General features: G+C 42.1%; 1 protein-coding gene across 2 annotated transcripts; it reads left to right on the forward strand.

Moving 5' to 3' along the window:
- Window positions 1-17,568: 17,568 nt before the first annotated feature.
- Window positions 17,569-20,825, forward strand: LOC145117398 (putative 1-acyl-sn-glycerol-3-phosphate acyltransferase 5). 2 transcript variants are annotated; one of them, XM_079053694.1, is made up of 6 exons: window positions 17,569-17,797; window positions 18,208-18,267; window positions 18,343-18,525; window positions 18,955-19,628; window positions 19,871-20,001; window positions 20,099-20,825. In XM_079053694.1, the coding sequence occupies exons 4-6, from the start codon at window positions 19,066-19,068 to the stop codon at window positions 20,506-20,508; spliced, it is 1,104 nt and encodes a 367-aa protein (XP_078909820.1). In that variant the 5' UTR covers window positions 17,569-17,797; window positions 18,208-18,267; window positions 18,343-18,525; window positions 18,955-19,065; the 3' UTR covers window positions 20,509-20,825. The 2 variants fall into 2 exon arrangements, with proteins under 2 accessions (XP_078909820.1, XP_078909819.1); XM_079053693.1 differs by lacking the exons at window positions 18,208-18,267; window positions 18,343-18,525.
- The last annotated feature ends 500 nt before the right edge of the window (window positions 20,826-21,325 follow it).

Raw genomic sequence — 21,325 nt, forward strand, 5'->3', positions numbered from 1 at the left:
TGTGGTTTCCCTTATGATTTCAGGGCCAGTGAGGGTGCTATTAGAGACTTGCCCTCTAGCTAGCTGTGTATCCCCCACCTCAGCCCAACATAGGGGTGATCTGCATTTGCGACCGTAAAGAGCTTCGAATGGAGCGACTTTGATGCTAGTATGATAGCTGTTATTGTAGGAGAATTCGATAAGCGGTAGATGGGTATCCCATGCTTTACCGAAGTCTATCACACAAGCTCTTAACATGTCTTCCAACGTTTGAATGGTTCGTTCGCTCTGTCCGTCGGTTTGTGGGTGGTAGGCCGTACTCATGTCAAGCCTAGTTCCCAATGATTTTTATAGAGACTGCCAAAACCGTGAGGTAAATCTACTATCTCTATCGGAGATAATGGATATCGGCACACCATGGAGTCGTACAATCTCTCTGATGTACGTCCTAGTCAGCTTCTCCATCTTGTCGGTTTCTTTTATTGGTAGAAAGTGTGCTGATTTGGTCAATCTGTCTACAATTACCCATATTGTGTCAAGACCGCCCGATGTCTTAGGCAGCTTGGTTATGAAGTCCATTGTCATTCGTTCCCACTTCCACTCAGGTATATCCGGCTGTTGTAATAGCCCGGATGGTTTCTGGTATTCTGTTTTGACCTTAGCGCAAGTCAGGCACTTGCTCACATAGGTAGCAATCTCAGCTTTCATGTTCGGCCACCAGTATAATTTCTTGAGGTCTAGATACATCTTATCCGACCCGGGATGGATGGAGTATCGAGTCTTGTGTGCTTCATTCATGACAACATCTCGGAGTCCACCGAACTTCGGTGTCCAAATCCGGTTCATGATATAACGTGCTCCATCCTCCTTGACTTCTAAGTTTTTATCCATTCCCCTTAATGTCTCTCCTGCCACCTTTTCTGGTTTCAAAGCTTCCAGTTGAGCTTCCTTGATTTGTATGGTCAGGTGGGAATGGATTGTCATTGTTAAGGATTTTACTCGGCGGCCCGAGTACTCCTTCCTGCTTAGAGCATCGGCCACTACATTGGCCTTGCCCGGATGATAACGAATTTCGCACTCGTAGTCATTCAGCAACTCCACCCATCTCCTCTGTCGCATGTTGAGCTCTTTCTGATTGAGGATATGCTGAAGACTTTTGTGATCAGTGAAGATAGTGCATTTCGTGCCGTAGAGGTAGTGTCTCCAGATCTTCAAAGCGAAAACCACTGCTCCTAATTCCAGGTCGTGCGTAGTATAATTAACCTCGTGCGTCTTAAGCTGTCTTGATGCATACGCGATAACCTTCCCTCTCTGCATGAGCACACATCCGAGGCCTTGATTCGAAGCATCACAGTACACTACGAAGTCCTCGGTTCCCTCTGGGAGAGACAAGATCGGTGCGCTGCATAGGGCTTGTTTTAACGTTTGGAAAGCAGTTTCTTGTTTATTTTCCCACTTGAATATCACACCTTTCTGCGTCAAGGTGGTGAGTGGTTTCGCAATCTTGGAGAAGTTTTGTATAAATCTTCGATAGTAGCCAGCAAGCCCAAGGAATTGTCGAATTTCGGTTGGCGTCTTGGGTGCTGACCAATTCTCGATTGCCTTGATCTTGGAGGGGTCCACATGTATGCCTTTCTCACTTACCACATGTCCAAGGAAATCCACTTCTCTAATCCAGAATTCACACTTAGAGAACTTAGCATAAAGCTTCTCCGCTCTTAGCGTCTCTAGCACTTGGCGTAGATGTAGGCGATGCTCTTCTTCGCTTCGCGAGTAGATCAAGATATCGTCGATGAATACGATTACAAACTTGTCTAGGTAGGGTCGACACACTCTATTCATTAGGTCCATGAATACCGCAGGTGCGTTTGTTAAGCCGAAGGACATCACCACAAACTCGTAGTGCCCATAGCGAGTTCTGAATGCAGTTTTGGGAATATCTTCTTCTTGAACTCGTAGCTGATGGTAGCCTGACCTTAGGTCGATCTTTGAGAAGAAATTTGCTCCTTGGAGTTGGTCGAAAAGGTCGTCGATTCGGGGCAGAGGATATCGGTTTTTGATGGTGAGCTTGTTTAGTTCCCGATAGTCGATGCACATGCGAAAGGATCCGTCCTTCTTCTTTACAAAAAGGACTGGTGCTCCCCAAGGTGAGAAGCTTGGTCTGATGAACCCTTTGTTCAAAAGCTCGGTTAATTGACTGGACAACTCCTGCATTTCTGATGGTGCGAGGCGGTATGGAGCTCTGGCTACGGGGGTAGCTCCGGGTATTAAGTCAATTCTGAAATCGACTTGTCGTGCGAGTGGTACACCAGGAAGATCCTCTGGGAACACATCCGGGAAGTTACACACTTCGGGGATGTCCTTGATGTCTTTCACGTCTTGTTTCTTGTCTACTATATGGGCTAAGAAGGCGTGGTACTCCTTCCGGAGATACTTTTGGGCTTTGATGCATGAGATGATTTGTAAATTCGCACTAGGTTTGTCACCATAGATAAGAAGGGTTTCGTCATTTGGTAGATTGAGGCGAACGGCCCTTTCGTAACATAGAATGTCGGCACGGTGAGGAACTAACCAATCCATCCCGATGATTACGTCGAAGCTTTTTATGGTGACCGGCATCAGGTCAATTTTAAATGTATGGTTGTCTAGAGTGAGAGTACATTCTGAGTATATGTCGCTAGTGCGTTCTACTTTCCCATTTGCCATTTCTACTACATAAGTATCCTTTAGTGATTGGGGATTTTGTTCAAGTAAATGTTTATATTGGTGGCTCACGAAACTCCTCTCCGCTCCACTATCGAATAGTACGCATGCATAAGAGTTATTGAGGAGAAACGTACCGGTAACCACCGTGGGATCCTCGACTGCTTCCCCATGTCCTATTGCCAGGACTCTTCCTACTCCACCAGCATTAGGGGCTTGTGCTTTGGGGCAGTCTCTTTTGAAGTGACCTGCGTCTCCACAGTTGTAGCAGGTCCGGGTTGCCCCCGTACTGGCGACTTGGTTGATTGGTTGAGCCGGCGCTTTACAGAAACGAGCAGTGTGCCCCTTCCTGTCGCAGTTGTTACAGTGCATCTCCCTACAAGCACCATTGTGGTGAAAGTTGCACTTGTTGCACTTAGGTAGTTTTCCCGCATATGGCTTCGGTGGTGCTGGAGTGGTAGCAGTAGTGGCAGCATTAGTGGCAGCATGGACAGCAACAATTTGTTGCTTCTTAGCGGGGTCCTGTGCTGGTTGGCTCTTCTTTTCGTTCCAGAACTTCCTTTTGTTGTTTCCCCCTTTTGATTTATCAGTGGTGGTGGTTGTAGTATTATGACCGGCTCGGTGGTCAACAAGTTGTTGTGCCAGCTCCCTGGCACTGTCAAAAGTAGTTGGCCTTGAAGCTAGGACACTACTTTGCACGTGGAGAGACAGTCCCCAAAGGTATCGCTCCACCTTTTTCTCCTCCGGAGTAACCATTGTTGGGCAGAGGAGAGCCAATTCATTGAATCGGGTGGTGTAGGTTTCAAGGTCAGAGCCCGTCATCCTGAGGTTCCAGAGTTCTTGTTCCAGCTTTTGAATTTCACCTCTCGGGCAGTACTCCTTCATCATCAACGTTTTTAGTTCTGCCCAGGTTATGGAGCTAGCCACTTCGAGAGTAAGTGACTTAACCCGGCAGTTCCACCAAGTAAGGGCCCGGCCGGTGAAGGTTAAGGTTGCGAACTTAACTTTGCTCGCTTCGGGGCAGGAGCACACCTGAAAGACTACTTCGGTCTTTTCAAACCATTGCATCAACGTGATGACTCCCCCGCTTCCATTGAAGTTGTCGGGTTTACCATTTGTGAAGTCCTTGTATGAACACTCTTTTGCACGCCACGTACTGTCTCCGTGGATAGAGTGTGTAGCTCCCGATCCCGAACCACCAGCTCCGTTGGTCCCTATATGTGACATTGCAGCTGCTACGGCTGCTGTTACTGCAGCCTGGAACATCGCGGGATCAAACTGTGGAGGCGGCGGCGGAGGAGGTGTTGCTGTGTTGCTGGATGGTCTTGGTCTTCTTCTTGGCGGCATGGTTCTGTCATAAGTCGTAAACCAATGTACTTTTAGTAAAAGTGTATTTATAGGGAGAGAAATCTTTTATACATAAAGTATATTATTACGTTGTTTTCCGGTATGTTTACGATACATACGATTTTATACTTTTTATTGACCCAATACATTGGGTTATGAGGTAAAATGAAAGTATAAAATATTTTTATTATAGTAACACAAAATACTCCTATAGTATTTGTAAATGTTTAGTTTTGAGTTCTTAAAGCATTTAGTTACTTTATAATATTCATCATACTTTTAATGAGAATTTATAAGTCCTTGTCTTACCCGTTCGGCTAACGACCCTCCACCGATCAAGGAAGCGGTGGGTGAGAGTGGACACCCATTAAATTGCCATTTTACAGGCAACAACCTTATACCCCCCTTATAGACCGGCTTCGTGAATGAGGCGTACTAGCGGTAAGACGAGTTTGTTAGATTTGTTGTCCATCCTGACCATCCCCCGGTATATGCAAGTCAATTCCCGGACAGATATAGTTGATCAGGCTATATCCTTCCCAGACTTGATTTACATATACCAAGGCATACCCATAATGTACAACTCCTCTTCTTTTATTTTATGTTCTTCTAGTTATGACACTATGTGAGCATGTATGCATGTATTTATACTTTTTAATAAAAAGAATCATTTATTTTCTAAAGGTATATTTATTTGAAAAATGCACAAATCAGAGACTATTAGTCCCAATTGTGTTTATAGTTTGTATATCTTGTGTGGTTTGATATACTTAATTCACTATAAACTGCGCTCTGATACCAATCTGTCACACCCCCAAACCAAGGATGGCGGAAACGTCCGGGGGTGGAGGACTTCATGTATAGTATCATAACAGCAATTGTAATAGTAATTCAAGCAAACACAACCAACATATATATAAAAAAATTTGCATCATTGTATGAATTACATGTTTACGAATAAATCACAATATGTTGATAAAATATGAAATAGTAGACGCCTTAGCGTCCCATCCTCAAAAGCACTTGATTACCTGTTTAATGATTTCCTGAGAATACAAGTTTTTGAAAAAGTGTCAACACAAAGGTTGGTGAGTTCATAAGCTTTTCGTTTGTAAAAGTAGTATTTGTGTTAAAAAAATCCAATATTTTCCTTAATGTGTAAATGTAGTCTTAAAACCCAAAGACCGAAATGTACAAGTAATTTGTCATATTTATAGTAAAACAATGCAAGTTTAAATCGACATAAACTCGTTAAATTTTAATGAAGTCCCCGTAAATTCCAATGTTTGTTAATACTTTATGTGAGTTTATTATAACCATACTATGACCAAGGTTGCCTAAAACGACGTTCTTCAGGCGTCGGAAATGTTATGACATTTGTCACCCCAGACCTATCGGTCTAACTGTTGCATGCAGTTTAGGTGTGGGTTTGTCAAACCCAATATAGATCTATACACAAGTATCACGCTCTCCCTCAAGGAGACTCTGGTTACAATACAGGACTTAATGGTAATTTGAAGCAGTTGTCTCACAAGTCATTAACGGAATTACGTGTTATGAAAACTTGGTACCGTATGGCCGTACCTTGCTTAATGAAAATATCCTTTGTATAAATGTACCCTTTTTAAATGTATGTGTTATGTAATGTATCATAAACTATACCTATTATAGTTTATCAACCAAGGGTAGTACGTGGTAATGTATGCAAACTATATTCAAAATAGTTTATTTAATGTTTGAATGTATCGATTGTACTTTGATTATAATCACTTGTTATTCTTTATATTTTTCATGACCAAATCCATTTGTAAACTGATGTGTGTCTAAATATTAAGATAAAATGTCATATGTTGCAGTAACATATAGTCACATAAAGATATACACCTTGCTCAACATGTTACAAGGTAAAATGAAATTAACAGCAACTTTTCGTTAAAAACAGTTTCTGTTACCTTTCTTAGAAAATTTATAGAAAAATCATCACAGCTCTAAATCCAAATCCGCAAATTTTGAGAGTTTGGGATATGAGTCTAGTTTGTTCGTAAATTTTCTCATGATTTTTAGTGATCTCTAACAGAGGTGAAAATGTTCATAATCACAGACTGGTCCGGGTTTGCCTCTGAAATGACAGGCAGTTTTGTAACAATCACTATTAATTGTAGAAAAATCATCTGGAGATGTGCAAGTAGTCATTTTAAAGCTAAGAGTTTGAACTACTTACACCTGAAACAGTTTTGAAAACTAAAATTTTTAAGTTGACCAAAACAGTCTGTGATTAACGTCCATCTTTTCTGATGCAATCTGTTAGAAAAAGTTTAATTGTGTTCTTGATGATTTTACTTGTATTTCCCCCTTAAAACTTAAGAAAAAGATGTAAATGTATGGTATGAACTCACCTTATGTGGTTTCAGTAGATGAAAGTGAGAGAGAGGAAGTGTTCAACTCAAGAACACTAAGAAGATGTATTGATGATTCGAGAATCTAACACCGAATAAGATGGAACTTGTGTAAGATATCAATGATTTGAGTAGAATGGAGTTTAATAATTATGTGAATGATGAAGATACTTACTAATTGAAGAAAGAAATCCCTGGAGAGGGTCTTGAAGTTTTTGAAGTTGAGAGAAAAGATGAGAGAATTTTGGAGAGTGTTCTTGGTTGCTAAGTGTAGAATGAAAGAGTTTTATGGAGGATGAGGAGAGAGGATCAATCCTCCAGCTCTTAGAACGTGGGAAGAGCTGGAGATTGGCTGTAAAGGTCCACTAAGGAGACAAGGGGTAGTGGGAAGGAGTGGCTGGTCATAGAGTGAGGTGGTAGTGGGTTGCTTTTGCCATAAATTAAGGAAAAGCAAATATTCCCTCAATAATTAGTTCAATCACCAATTCTTTTAATATATTTTATAAAAACCCTGGAGATTTATATATTTTGGGGCCTTAGTTTATAAAATAAAGTTTTGGGTGAAAATCCCACGTTAAAATAATGAAAAACGGAGTTAAAACGAAGTCGTAGTCGAAAAACCGGTAAAAAGGGCCTGGCTTCGGACCTCGGACCTCGGACTTCGGACACTGGCTTCGGACCTCGGACTTCGGACACTGGCTTCGGACCTCGGACTTCGGACACTGGCTTCGGACCTCGGACTTCGGACACGGACACTTCGGACTTCGGACACGGACACTTCGGACTTCGGACCCTGGCTTCGGACACTTCGGATCCTTAAAGCTATTTTACTCGTTTTTACCCCGTTTCAAGCGATTTTTGACCCGGTTAAGGGTCGAGATGACCCAAATGATTACAAAAAGTTAAAGTAACTTTTGAGAGAGATTTGGGAGAGATTTGGGAGAGATTTCAAATAGAAAGAGATAGAGTGAAAACGATTTAGAGAGGTTTCGTTTGTGATTAATTTGAGTGTCCGGGTTCACAACGCAAGGTTCGTAAACCCCATTAAACCGTGTTTTAGTGTCGTACACAATCCCGATGATTGTGCAATAGTGTTTTATCGCTTTGGTTCGTTGTTTAGCACTGTTAAGGCTAAGGAAAATCAAACACATGAACTTTCCAAATGAGGATTTCTCATTAAAATAGCGAATTGTATAGTGATTACATAACGTAAACCCTAGCATACAAGGGTTATTGGAGTTGACTGGTTTGACTTGTTGACTTTGAATTGACCGAAATTTGACGGTTGTCACAGTTGGCTCCTCCTGAGATGCAGGAGTTGTCTACACAGCTTCAGGAGCTGTTAGACAAGGGTTTCATTAGACCGAGCAGTTCACCCTGGGGATCCCCGATTCTGTTTGTGAAGAAGAAGGACGGGTCGCATCGGATGTGTATCGATTATAGGGAGCTGAATAAGGTAACGGTGAAGAACCGCTACCCACTCCCGAGGATTGACGATCTCTTTGACCAGCTTCAGGGAGCATCTTGGTTCTCCAAGATAGATTTGCGTTCAGGGTATCACCAGGTGAGGGTCAGAGAGGAGGATGTGCAGAAGACGGCATTTCGGACACGTTATGGCCACTATGAGTTCGTGGTGATGCCTTTCGGGCTCACCAATGCTCCTGCCGCGTTCATGGACCTCATGAACCGCGTGTGTAGACCGATGTTAGACCGGTCGGTGATAGTATTTATTGATGATATCTTGGTTTACTCCAAGACGCGAGAGCAGCATGAGGAGCATTTGCGGGAGGTTTTGGAGACCTTGAGAAGGGAGAACTTGTATGCTAAGTTCTCCAAGTGTGAGTTCTGGTTGCGTGAGGTGCAGTTTCTTGGGCACCTTGTCAACCAGAACGGGATTTCGGTGGATCCGGCCAAGGTGGAGGCCGTGATGAGATGGGAGGTTCCGAAATCTCCATCTGAGATTCGGAGTTTCCTAGGATTAGCTGGCTACTATCGGAGATTCATTCAGGATTTCTCCAAGATAGCATTACCCCTGACCATGTTAACGAGGAAGGCTGTGGTCTTTCGTTGGGGGCCTGAGCAGCAGGCAGCATTCGAGACACTGAGACAGAGATTGTGCGAGGCGCCAATCTTAGCCTTGCCAGAGGGCATGAAGGATTTTGATGTATACTGCGATGCGTCCATCTCAGGTTTGGGCGCGGTATTGATGCAGAGAGGGCATGTCATCGCCTACGCATCGAGGCAGCTGAAGCCTCACAAGGCGAACTACCCGACGCATGATTTGGAGTTGGGGGCTGTTGTGTTCGCCCTCAAGATTTGGCGTCATTACCTCTATGGGGTTCGCTGTACGATTTACACAGACCACAAGAGTTTGAGGTACCTCATGGACCAGCCAAATCTGAATATGAGGCAGCGTCGGTGGCTTGATGTGGTAAAGGATTATGATTGTGAAATCCTTTATCACCCGGGGAAGGCCAACGTGGTGGCCGATGCGCTTAGCCGCAAGGCGGCACCGATCAGGGATATTTGCATGCGGATGACAGTGGTGACTCCGCTTTTGGAGCGGATCCGGGAGGCTCAGCAGGAGGCTATGAAGGAGGAACATCGGAAGAGTGAGCGGATTGTGGGACAGGTTTCCTCCTTCGACTATGACAGCAGAGGATTATTGATATTACACCGCAGGGTGTGGGTTCCATATCTCGGAGGCGTGCGCCAGGTTCTGATGGATGAGGCGCACAAATCCCGATTCTCCATTCATCCAGGGGCAACGAAGATGTATAGGGATCTTCGTCTGGACTATTGGTGGCCCTGCATGAAGCGGGAGGTAGCATGGTACGTTGAGCGGTGCCTGACCTGCAGGAAGGTCAAGGCCGAACACCAGAGACCGCACGGCAAGATGCAGCCGTTGGATATCCCGCTATGGAAATGGGAAGATATCACGATGGATTTCATCACCAAGCTTCCTAGGACCGCGCGGGGAGTGGATTCGATATGGGTCATCGTCGATCGGTTGACCAAGAGCGCCCACTTTATCCCGATTCAAGAGAGCGTCTCGGCCGAGAAGTTGGCAAATATCTACATCAGAGAGGTGGTGGCACGGCACGGGGTGCCAGTTTCAGTGATTTCGGATAGGGATGTGCGGTTCACTTCCAGGTTCTGGAAGAAGTTTCATGACGAGCTGGGTACTCGTCTGCATTTTAGTACAGCCTTTCACCCGCAGACGGATGGCCAGAGCGAGCGGACCATCCAGACTCTGGAGGACATGCTGCGGGCGTGTGTTTTAGACTTCGGTGGTAGCTGGGATACCTATCTTCCTTTAGCCGAGTTTTCATATAACAACAGCTATCACGCGAGTATTGACCGCCCTCCCTTCAAGATGTTGTACGAGAGGAAGTGCAGGACCCCGATATGTTGGGGCGAGGTTGGACAGAGAGTCATGGGGAGCACTGAAGTAGTGCTCAAGACGACAGAGAAGATTCAGCAGGTCCGGAGCAGGCTTCAGACTGCTCAGAGTCGGCAGAAGAGTTATGCCGATAGGCACCGATCAGACCTGGAGTTCCAGGTCGGGGATATGGTTCTCCTGAAAGTGTCGCCGTGGAAGGTCGTCATCCGATTCAGGAAACGGGGCAAGTTGGGTCCCAGGTATATTGGACCGTTTAGGGTTGCAGCCCGAGTGGGCAAGGTAGCATATCAGCTGGACCTGCCAACCGAACTCAGTCACATCCACAGCACTTTCCACGTCTCCCAGCTGCGGAAGTGCATGGTGGACGATTCAGCAGTGGTACCTTTGGAGGACATCCAGGTTGATGACAGCCTGAATTATATCGAGCGGCCTATGGCTATCCTAGACCGGAAGTCGAAGGAACTGAGGAACAAAAGGGTGGAGCTGGTGAAGGTGCAATGGCAGCATCGGAAGGGCTCGGAATGGACTTGGGAGCCCGCGGATGAGATGATGGAGCATTATCCGGAACTGTTCCGGAAGGGAGCGGCAGACTTCGAGGACGAAGTCTAAAATAAGTGGGGGAGATTTGTAACACCGGGTTCATGGTATGATTTTATTTAAGTTTCTATTTTAATTTTGCCACGAACTCGGCGAGTCTGCGTCCCGACTCGCCGAGTAGCAGCAGGGTGGACACGGGGTTTGAGCGGTGAACTCGGCGAGTCGATGCATGGACTCGGCGAGTCCACCTGTCTGGATGAAGCTCTATTTTCAGACATTTCACCCCATGTTACCCATTCTAAAACACCAATTTCGTCCCATTCTCTTCCAAAAGAACTGTAGAGCGAAACCCTAGCCCATTTTGATCCTTGTGAGTGATTTTGGCTGGGTGAAGGAAGCTTGAAGCTTAAGAGAAGAAGGAGGAAGTTGGAGGGTGCAAGGAAGTGTGGTAGATCCGAAATCTACCCTGGGAGAAGCTCCTCACCAGGTAAGAAAGCTCCTTCTTAATCTTTAGTATAATAGATTCCCTTTTTGTCCCTTATATGTGGATTTCAAGACCTTAAACCTCCCAAACTCCGTGTGTTTATACCCTAGGAGCTTAGATTTATGGGTTGGAACCATTGCATGTCTCAGTTTTGGCCAGAATGGGTGAAGAGTCGAAGGGTACTCGGCGAGTGCCAAAGTGCACTCGGCGAGTTCCATGAAGATGGCCTTAGACTCGGCGAGTTGGATAAACAACTCGGCGAGTCCTATGGAGATTGCCTAGTACTCGGCGAGTCGTTCTTCAAACTCGGCGAGTCCCTTGAATATAGCCTTGAACTCGACGAGTTGTTCTTCCAACTCGGCGAGTCATATGATCAGTCACTAGGATAAGAAGGGTTTAAGTGTAGGAGGTCCAACCCTCCGTAGTCGCACGTGGAATTAGCGATTTAACGTGTAGCTATAGTCCTAGAATCTCCAAATCTCCAAGGTTGATGTTCTGATGGAAGATTGGAGCGATTTGCGAGATCTGTTCGTCGGACTCGGCGAGTCACCCCCTTGGACTCGGCGAGTCCAGTCGCGGGTTTGTTAGTTGTCCCCGTCTAGCGAGTCAGGCTGACTCAGTGAGTGGGAGCAGGGACCCGATGAGTCAGAGTCGGGCTAGACATAGAAGGACTCGGCGAGTCGTCATATGGACTCGGCGAGTCCAGTCAATCAGAAGGTTGACTTTGACCAAGGAGTTGACTTTGACCGGTCATTTGACCTTAGGGGTATTTATGAGTACCTAATCCATGTTTACGGATTTATAGCCGGAGGGATTACCGGTGCGGCAGCCAGGCGTAGTCTGAGCAGGTTTTCGGCAGCTACTCTCGAGGTGAGTTTCCTTCCTGTAGGGACGGGTCTAAGGCACCAAGGCCGGCCCGTATAGAAGATTTGTTAGTATCGGAGTGTGGGCGGAGCCCGTATCTCATAGCTGAGTTTAATTGTGATATATGCCAGTATGATAGAATTGCTTATACTTGTTGTCTGTGTGATACTTGTATGTTATGGTTTAGTGGCAGAGTGTGGGCGAGGCCCGTATCTCTCAGAAAGTAGAGTGTGGGCGAGGCCCGTATCTCCTAGCTAGTAGGGTGTGGGCGAGGCCCGTATCTCTATGGGTGTGGGCGAGGCCCGTATCTCTTAGCTGTTCATTATATGATTGCATGGTATGTGGCATTATGGGGGAACTCACTAAGCTTCGTGCTTACGTTTTATAGTTTTGTTTTCAGGTATCTCTTCAACTAGGGAAAAGGAGCTGGCGCGGTAGCGACATATCACATACACTCTTGTTTCCGCACTATGGATTTCTGGGATGTACTCTGAATATTTTACTATGATGTTACCGGTTTTCAGACATAAATTAATATTATGAATGTTTTATAACGATGTTTTTATGTATTAACCTAATTTAAAAATGAAATTTTTAGTTGATATTTTCGGGATGTTACAATATACATGTAACGTTTATATGCTTTTTATGAGTCATTCAATTTAGGTTGTTTAATTCATTTAGACAACCTAGGTAAAGTCCTGACATTATAACCAGAATCTCCAGCCAGGGGATCGAAACAAGTTGTGTGTAGATCTATATCGGGATTGACAACCCCGCACTCAGGCTGTAGCTACAGTCAGGCATACACGCCAATGAGTGGCAATTGTTATCAACAGTTTAAACGCCCACAAAGCGTTTGTTTCAGGCCATCTTGTCATAGTATGGTTATAATAACTCATTAAAAAGATATCAACAATACGTTAGTGTATAATCAACTAAACGTAAGTACACCTTCAAAGTACCAGTTTATAGAATACCAACTACAATGGTTCAATACAGTTTTCAATAACAGCTGGTGAAGCCAGGCACACTCTCAGTTACAAGTTTTTCATAAAGGAATATAAATACAAAACATTGATACAAAGAAAACAGTTTTATGGGAATAAAACTACTTTTCATATACAACATAAAATATATGATTTTCTGGAACAGTTTACATATACAAGATACAGAGACACCCTTTCAAACATAAACACTGATGCACTCACTCAACTTTATGTTGATACTCCCTTTTCAAATTACTTGTATTCTCAGGGAAACAATAAACAGGTACTCCCCGAGCTTTTGAGAAGATGGAGCTACTTTGAGTCATATCTTCTTCTTTTGTATAACTATTTTAGTTTCAATATACAATGATTGAACACATGTAAATACTTATACTTTTTAAATACAATGGTTGTTTGTACTTTGATTACTATGATGCATGTGTTGTGATACTACAAATGAAGTCCTCCACCCCCGGACGTTTCTGCCATCTGGTTTGGGGGTGTGACAAAAACCAATCCAAAAATCCAAAATATCCGAACCGATTAGTCCAATCCAAATTGTCCAATTGGACAATTCGGTTTTATCCAAATAGTGAACAGCCCTACTCTCGTCTGAGTCTCCCTATCCTCTCTCACCTAGGTCTCCAACTCGATCTCTCTCCTCCTGGCATTGGTCTGAAACCCAACCAATGTCCGATATGAGGTGTTGGCCACGAACTCACGAATATCCCTCCTTAGAATAATCATATACCGAATTACACGCGCCTGCTCAGTCGACACATGCTCAGGTCAAAACATGGCCCTCTCATGAAACATCCTGGTGATCTCAGTCACCGTCTCTGTCTTCTGCTTGAAAGACAGGAACTACTGGGCCAACGTCTCTCTCTCTCTCTCTCTCTCTCTCAACCACTGGTATGAACTCATCTCTGAACATCTCAGTAAATATCTCCCATGTCACTACAGTATGCTTTACAAGAGAATAGTCAGCCGTCACAAATTTCCACCAATCCTTCGCTCCCAAGCGAAGTAGGTTCAACGCGAAACGAACCCTCAAATTCTTTGGACAGGAGCAAGTGTAAAAACAACCCTCAACATCAGAAATCCATCTCATTGCAACAATCGGGTCTTGGGTCCCACCAAACTCTGGTGGCTTCGTGTTGTTGAACTCCCGGTACCACAACGAATCACCCCCTATAGTCTCGCAACAGCAGCAGCCTCAGTTACAGCAGCATAGCGCTCGTCGAAATTCTCAATCAGCGTGGTCTTAATAGACCTAAACATCTCTGATATAGCTCCTCTAATTGTTGCGGCCACCTTGGTGGCAACGATCCTACGGATCTCATCATCATGGCACTCGACCTATCGGGGTCGCTGGAGCCTAAACCTCGGGTAACCACCATACTGAAACACACAAGAAATCCATCAGAACCAGGCTAAAGCGCATACACAAACACCCACACACTCCTGCAAGTTCCTTAGTTCCTTAAGATTCCTTCTTGAGCCGCATACAGATCCAGTGCTTTCAGTAGTACGGGCCCAATACTACCTTCCACACCAACCCGTACTCGTCCCAAGTCGTCCTCTCAAGAACCCAAGTCACAAGAACTCTATTCCTCAATATCAACTATACACCCGCCCTGTTGGTTCCTCAAAACAACTACTAAGCATCTAGGTACTCATTCTAGACTACTCCCCAGCACTGCTCCGCCTCACAAGATCTCCTTTATCCTTGCTATTTGCTTCGTGCATGCCAATAGTACACAATACAAGACTCGATAGATAGTCGAATAAATGATTCTACTTCACACAACCAAACAAGGAGCATGAAGAAAGGCTAAATCAAGCATTCTAAGGATATAAAACCCTAACTATGTACAATTATGCAACATACACTAAGCAAATAGCAATGATAGTTTCAATCTTATAAAGCAACCTCCTAGGCTAAAGGCATCACAATTCAAGCAACCCTATCACACTTTTCCTGTAGGACCCTTAGCCTACCACTAGCATGCATTTCTATCAGTTCATAAGATATCAGCTCTACACTACTCATAAAACAAATAGAGATATTTTAGGAAACCACCGCTCGAGCTCTGGTTGATTATACACACTGCTTCACCGGGTTTTTCTCCTTTGGAATTCCTCGTTTCTTTATGAATTGTTTTTATAAAAATCCTCATACCCTTAGTTCGAGTTTGGAATTCCCCTAGAGTTCATCCAAATCCCTCAAACCAAGGCTTTGATACCAAACTATAACATCCAAATTTTCATTTTTAAATCCATAGAAAAACAGTTTTTATAAAAACCAATTCAAGAAAAGTCATAATCTCAAATACAATTCCACATCAAAATATCATAGTGTCCCAAAATATCCAATAACAAATCTCCCGACGAATGTGTATAATCAAGCCTTCGCCTTCCCGCGATCCTCATAAGTACCCGAAAACACATTTAATCAACAACTGTAAGCACAAAACTTAGTGAGTTACCCAAGATATCCCATACAACACAACGCATAAAATAGTTATGGGTTATCAGCAACCCTGGAGACTACCCGAAGTCTCATTGGGCAAACAGCACGCCCTGTGGGTTATCAACAGCCCTGGAGACTACCCGAAGTCTCAATCACACATAAACAATAGAAACACAATAATAACATCTGGACCCAGATGGTCATCACTTATATACAACTATTCTAACACACAGGTAAAAATTAGTGAGGAGACTCACCTGACACTAATGACTGATACAACTCACACCCGAACTGTTGGAACTAGACTCCACCTAATTCAATTCACCAATTAACCTTAATTAATAATTAGGGTATTTTCACACACACTACTAAGCCGAAGACAAGTCTAGTCCACACTTAGAGTAAAAGACCATTTTACCCCTCATAAACCCTCACCATCCACTTAATACATAAATGGTCAAATTCCATGAAAAGTCAACGAAAGTCAACTTGGGGCAGTACGCTCGGTGTACTCAGCTCTACGCAGGGCGTAGGGCGCATCACCAAAAACAGGCTTGCATAAGGCTACACGGGGAGTAGCCAAGCGTACGCGCAACGTACATAAGCTGTTCCTACAACCTACATGCAAAACGTCTTAATCCTTAAGACATCCATTCCAAACACAGATCTGGCCCATAAAGAACTTCTTAATCCATAAAGTCTCTGAGTTTAAGCCTATGCATGGCTAAAAGGAGCTACAACTCAAAACCCATAACTTTTACTTCATAAAAACCCCCACAACTCTTGCATGAAAGAACAGAAGTGACCAAGCTAGCATCTTTATGACTCAAGAGACCTTAGCATGTTTGAAAGGACAATTTAATAGCTCTGGAGTACTCCATACTCACAAAGATCCAAGCTCTGGGACAAAAGGACCAAAATGCAAGACTAAACAAGATCTACTTAAACAAGCTCCGAGATTTGAACTTTATACCTTGAAAAGGTGCACAAGAAGATGGAGTTTCTGGATCTATAAGCTAGAATGCACCACATCCACTTGAAAGATCTTCCTTCTAACACCAAGCACACAAGAATCACTTTCCAAGCTTCAAAACTCTCCTTCACACAATAGGGTTCGATTTTAGGGTTTGGGGAATATGGAGGATGGTCATGAGGAGGTCCAAGAGAGTTTATGTTGCTTAAATAATGGTCACACCCAAAGGAATTAGGGTTTGGAGAAAACATGATTACGCCCGACGTGCCTATATGTATGCTCAACGTACTCGAGTCTTGACCCGCCAAAGATTTGCTAACTTATGCCCGAAATATGCTTTGTACACCCAACGTAAGGGCCATATATGCAAACTTTAAAACATAAAAGACTGAAAAGCAAAATTACCTGATAACGGGTGTTACAATCTCCTTGACAGACTCCCCTAGTAATATGAAATTCTTGAGTAGCCGACCCATTGATGATAACGGAAGCTCTAGAGGACGAGAGACATCCTTTGATCCACCGCATCCAAATATGGGCCGAAAGTCATGAAGCGAGAACGGGTCTTTCGTTTTGGGCAAGAGAATTATAAAGGACGAGTTACTCCCTCTAGATAAACAACCAGCTTCAAAGTGCTTCACAAACCTCATTATGTCGTCCTGAATAAGAGGCCAAAAATGTTTGCAGAACTTGAAAGTAAACCTGTCGTGGCCCGGAGCCTTTTCACTTCCACAGCTCCAAATGGCCTCTTTGACTCCACTTAGCTCAAAAGGAGCCTCCAAGAAACATCTGTTTGCAACAAGAGAATTTTAAATCTAGAGTTAATAAAATAAGGATGTTTCTGTCAGTGTTCCTGAAATTTGAGCCCAAAAAATCGCCAAACTTCCGTCTTGATAGCCAAAACTTCAGTGACCCAGTGTCCATTAATCATAAGCCCTTGCAAATTGCCTTTTCTACTTTTTATCTTTAACGTGTTGTGAAAAAAGATGAGTTTTCATTGCCATCACACAACCATTTTATTTTTGATTTCTGCTCCAAGTCTAATTTCACCATCTTCTCTAATTCTATGATTTTTTGCTTAGAATCCCTTAAATTGTTGTGCGATAAAAAGTTGTTGTGTAGGTATAATTCCCTTAAATTACGCAAGTAGAATAAAAAAAAACCTCTTTTTTCACTTCCATTGAACATGAAAATTAATTTGAGATTGTTTCTCAAACTCCTTATTGACTTTTCGAAAAATCAAAAATTTCTGACCTTTGGAAAAAATTATGTTTTTTGCACCGGAAAATTAGCATTTACTAAATACTTTTTAACTTATTAACTTTTAAAAAAAACCAATAAAATAAGTGATTTTAAAAATAACTCCCACACCCCTAATTTAAGTAAGTGGAATAACGGAAAAAACAATTACCGAGCCTTTCTCGTTTTCGTCAATAAAAAATAAAGCTGAAGGCGGTGAAGAATCCAACTGGAATTTATGCAGAGCGCTCTATCTCTCTCTCTCTCTCTCTCTCTCTCTCTCTCTCTCTCTTGAACTCTCAAGATTTTGGGTAAGAATTACTGTAGCTGATCGCCATTGCCGTTGCAGTGCCATTTAAACCCTAAAACGCTTCAATCAAGAAATAAGGCCGTCATCATCTCCTTCTTAGGTTTGTATCTAATGTTATTTTATGTATATTACAATGATTCAACAGTTGCATAAACTTCATATCTTCGTACGATCGATTCTTATTGCCTATTACCGCTGTTTGCTTTGGAGATTGTGCGTTCTTATTAGATCATTTGGAGTTTGATTTTCACTAGGTTTAGTAGCAGAACGAGGTGCATTTTTATTTTATATTGAAGTTGCATGTGTATAGGCTAAATCGATATATTTAATTATTTGTGTCGTTAATGAGATTCGCTAATTGATTTGTTTAGTTTGGCGGCGCAATTCCAAAATGGGATCTGTGTCCACGTTGATTATTATATTCTTTTTTCAATGCGTAACTTGAATTTGAGCTTCTTCACTCGATCCTACTTTTTGCACATTTTGGTGTCATTTCTTTGACTCTTTAAGGGCATTCTAATGGACTAGCAGCAGCCCTTCTAGCTGCTACTCTTTTTCATGTACTCCTAGGTGAGTTGATGCTCGTTTTCTGTTTTCAGTTTTTTCCATTTCTCTGTTTGTTGATCCATTCTTCGACTTGTTTAGATTTCCTGGGTCAGTTTCAGCTGGGTTTGCATTTTTTTGGGGAATGGGTTTTCACATAATCACATTGATGCTATGTCCATGCTACTTTTTGGGAGGAGGAGGGGACAAGATATGCAACGCCATTACCTTTCACTTTTTATGAGCACCAAGTGTTTGACAGAGTTCCCCACTGAGAGCATAGTGGTAATAAGTAGTAGTACTAATGCATTGCACACTTGTATCTTCAAACTTGATTACAATATGGTGCCTAAAATAAGTTAATTATATGGTTATAAACACTGAGCAATTGTAGTAACAAAATATAGTTATCTACTAATTACTACACTAATCTTAGATTAAAACCAAACTAAGAATGGGAAGCACCACTGAAACAAAATACTGCAAATCAAGATACTCTTGATTGCATAGTATATAGCATATCACTAAATAATGACTTTTTACAAAAGACAATGGTTAAGAGGCTGCTTCCATTGATAGGAGATCTCTGCAATTTCAATCTTCCTCTCATTTCTTTTCTTTATGAGTTATTAGGCAACTATGCATTTAGTGCAATTTGCATGCAATGATATTTTCAATCCACTGTAAGGTTCTTAATCAGCTCTTTTCTTGCAGGAGCTATAATTTTGTAGAGCCATTAAGTTCTTCATTTGTAATTTTGTAACATTGGTTTCACTGACACTGTATTGAAGTATCAAGCTGTTTTTTGGACATTGTGGAAAGAAGATGGCTGTTGAGAGTAGTAACAAACAAGAAACACGTGCTCTGACTCCATTAAGAGTCTTACGTGGCGTGTTCTGTTTACTAATCCTGCTTTCAACAGCATTTGTGATATTGGTCTTCTGTGGTTTCTTCACAGCTGTGATCTTGAGATTTTTCAGCATACATTACAGCAGAAAAGCAACAGCGTTTTTCTTTGGAAGCTGGCTAGCTTTATGGCCTTTTTTATTTGAGAAAATAAACAAAACTAAAGTAATATTTTCTGGAGAAACTCTTCCAGAAAGGGAGGAGAGAGTCTTGATCATTGCCAACCACAGAACTGAAGTTGACTGGATGTATTTATGGGATCTTGCCTTGCGAAAAGGGCGTTTAGGGTATATTAAATATGTCCTCAAGAGCAGTTTAATGAAGCTGCCTGTATTTGGTTGGGCTTTTCACATTTTGGAGTTCATTTCAGTTGAGAGAAAATGGGAGGTTGATGAGTCAAATATGCGACACATGCTTTCAACTTTTAAAAATCATCAAGATCCTCTCTGGCTTGCTGTTTTCCCCGAGGGCACCGATTTCACGTAATACATATTTCATCTTTTCTCAGGGCATTCACGCCTTTTTCACAAAGTTGCAATTTTTTTTTTCCCATTGACATTGGTCCCGGTCTCTAGTCCACTACATGCCAAACACAATACAACTTGTTCTATCAGTCTGAGTCCATGCCAAACACAGTACAACCTGTTATGTTCTGTCATACTCTGGTATATCCAATCAAATCACTGACTAATTTATATTTATTTGTATATTTATTCTGGTGTAGCGAACAGAAGTGCATTCGGAGCCAAAAATATGCATCTGAAAACGGGCTGCCTATCTTACACAGTGTCCTACTCCCAAAAACAAAGGGATTTGCTGCCTGCATGGAGGAACTAAGGGACTGTTTGGATGCAGGTACTCTTTATTCCAGCAAGTAATAGTAATAGTATTATGCCTTTAATCTACTTTTTAAAACACTTTGTTTTCTTTTTGGTATATTAATATATTGCAGTTTATGACATCACAATTGGGTACAAAAACCGTTGCCCAACTTTCTTAGACAATGCATTTGGGGTGGCCCCTTCAGAAGTTCATATCCATGTCAGGCGTATTGTAGTGAATGATATCCCTGAGTCTGAAGAAAAGATTGGTTCTTGGTTAATGGATACATTTTCCAAAAAAGACAAATTGCTTTCAGATTTTCACTCGAGAGGATGTTTTCCTCATCAAGGAACAGAAGGGGAGATTACTGGTGTCTCATGCCTAATGAATGTTGTTGGGGTAATCATCTTGACCTTCATCTGTATTTTCATAACCTTTTTTTCATCTGTCTGGTTTAAAGTATACATATCGTTAGTGTGTGCATATTTAGGGTCAGCTACCTATTTTAATATCCGACCTTCACCCATTTTTAATTGGTGAAAGGGTTTGTTTTATGTTTTATGTTTTATGTATGCAATAGACAAATAGTTGGAAGAGATATATATATATATATATATATATATATATATATATATATATGTTTTGATAATATTATATTGAGACTTGAGAGCAAGAACCATAAGCCTACAAGGTATGAAGAAAGGTGAAAGGTCTACTAGACTTGAAGCTTTGTTTAGTGTTGTAGTTTTATTGATTTCGAGCTTTCCATTATTTGATTAGAATGGATGATGTTTGGTTGTTTTGTTGACCAAAAGGGAATGATGATAATGATGATACAATGTTCTTATATCCTATAATCACTAAGAATTTTGATTGATTTTAGTCATGACTAAGTTGCATTTTATGCAATCTGCATTTGGATGTATAGATACCAATTCTTGTTATGATCAACAAATATCACATACAACAAGTTAACAACATATCGCTAATCTCTCTTTTCTATCCTGCTATAATACGGCTGCTCATTAAATGACCAAAATAGGAGATTTATAACGGGATGACCATTTTTTGCAACATTATCATGAGATATTCTCGTATTTTGCATAATGGCATCTATGGTATGCTTTTAATTTTGTGAAATTACTTTTTTTGTAATCTACGATAGCTTTAGGTTCCCGAGAGTCTTTTGTGGAATCTTGTGTTGTTTGCGAAGCTTAAAGATTTTTATGGTTGCATCATGCAGTTTCATGGGAATAAAATCACAATTTTTAGCCTTAATATCTTTCATCTTGAAACACCATTGTTTCAATCGAAAATGAAATCACAAAATAAGAAAGATGGAAAATACTTTCTAGTG

The sequence above is a fragment of the Lactuca virosa genome, chromosome 5, assembly GCF_052849685.1.
Source record: "Lactuca virosa cultivar CGN04683 chromosome 5, Lactuca_virosa_CGN04683_v6, whole genome shotgun sequence".
In the NCBI taxonomy this organism is placed as follows: Eukaryota; Viridiplantae; Streptophyta; class Magnoliopsida; order Asterales; family Asteraceae; genus Lactuca; species Lactuca virosa.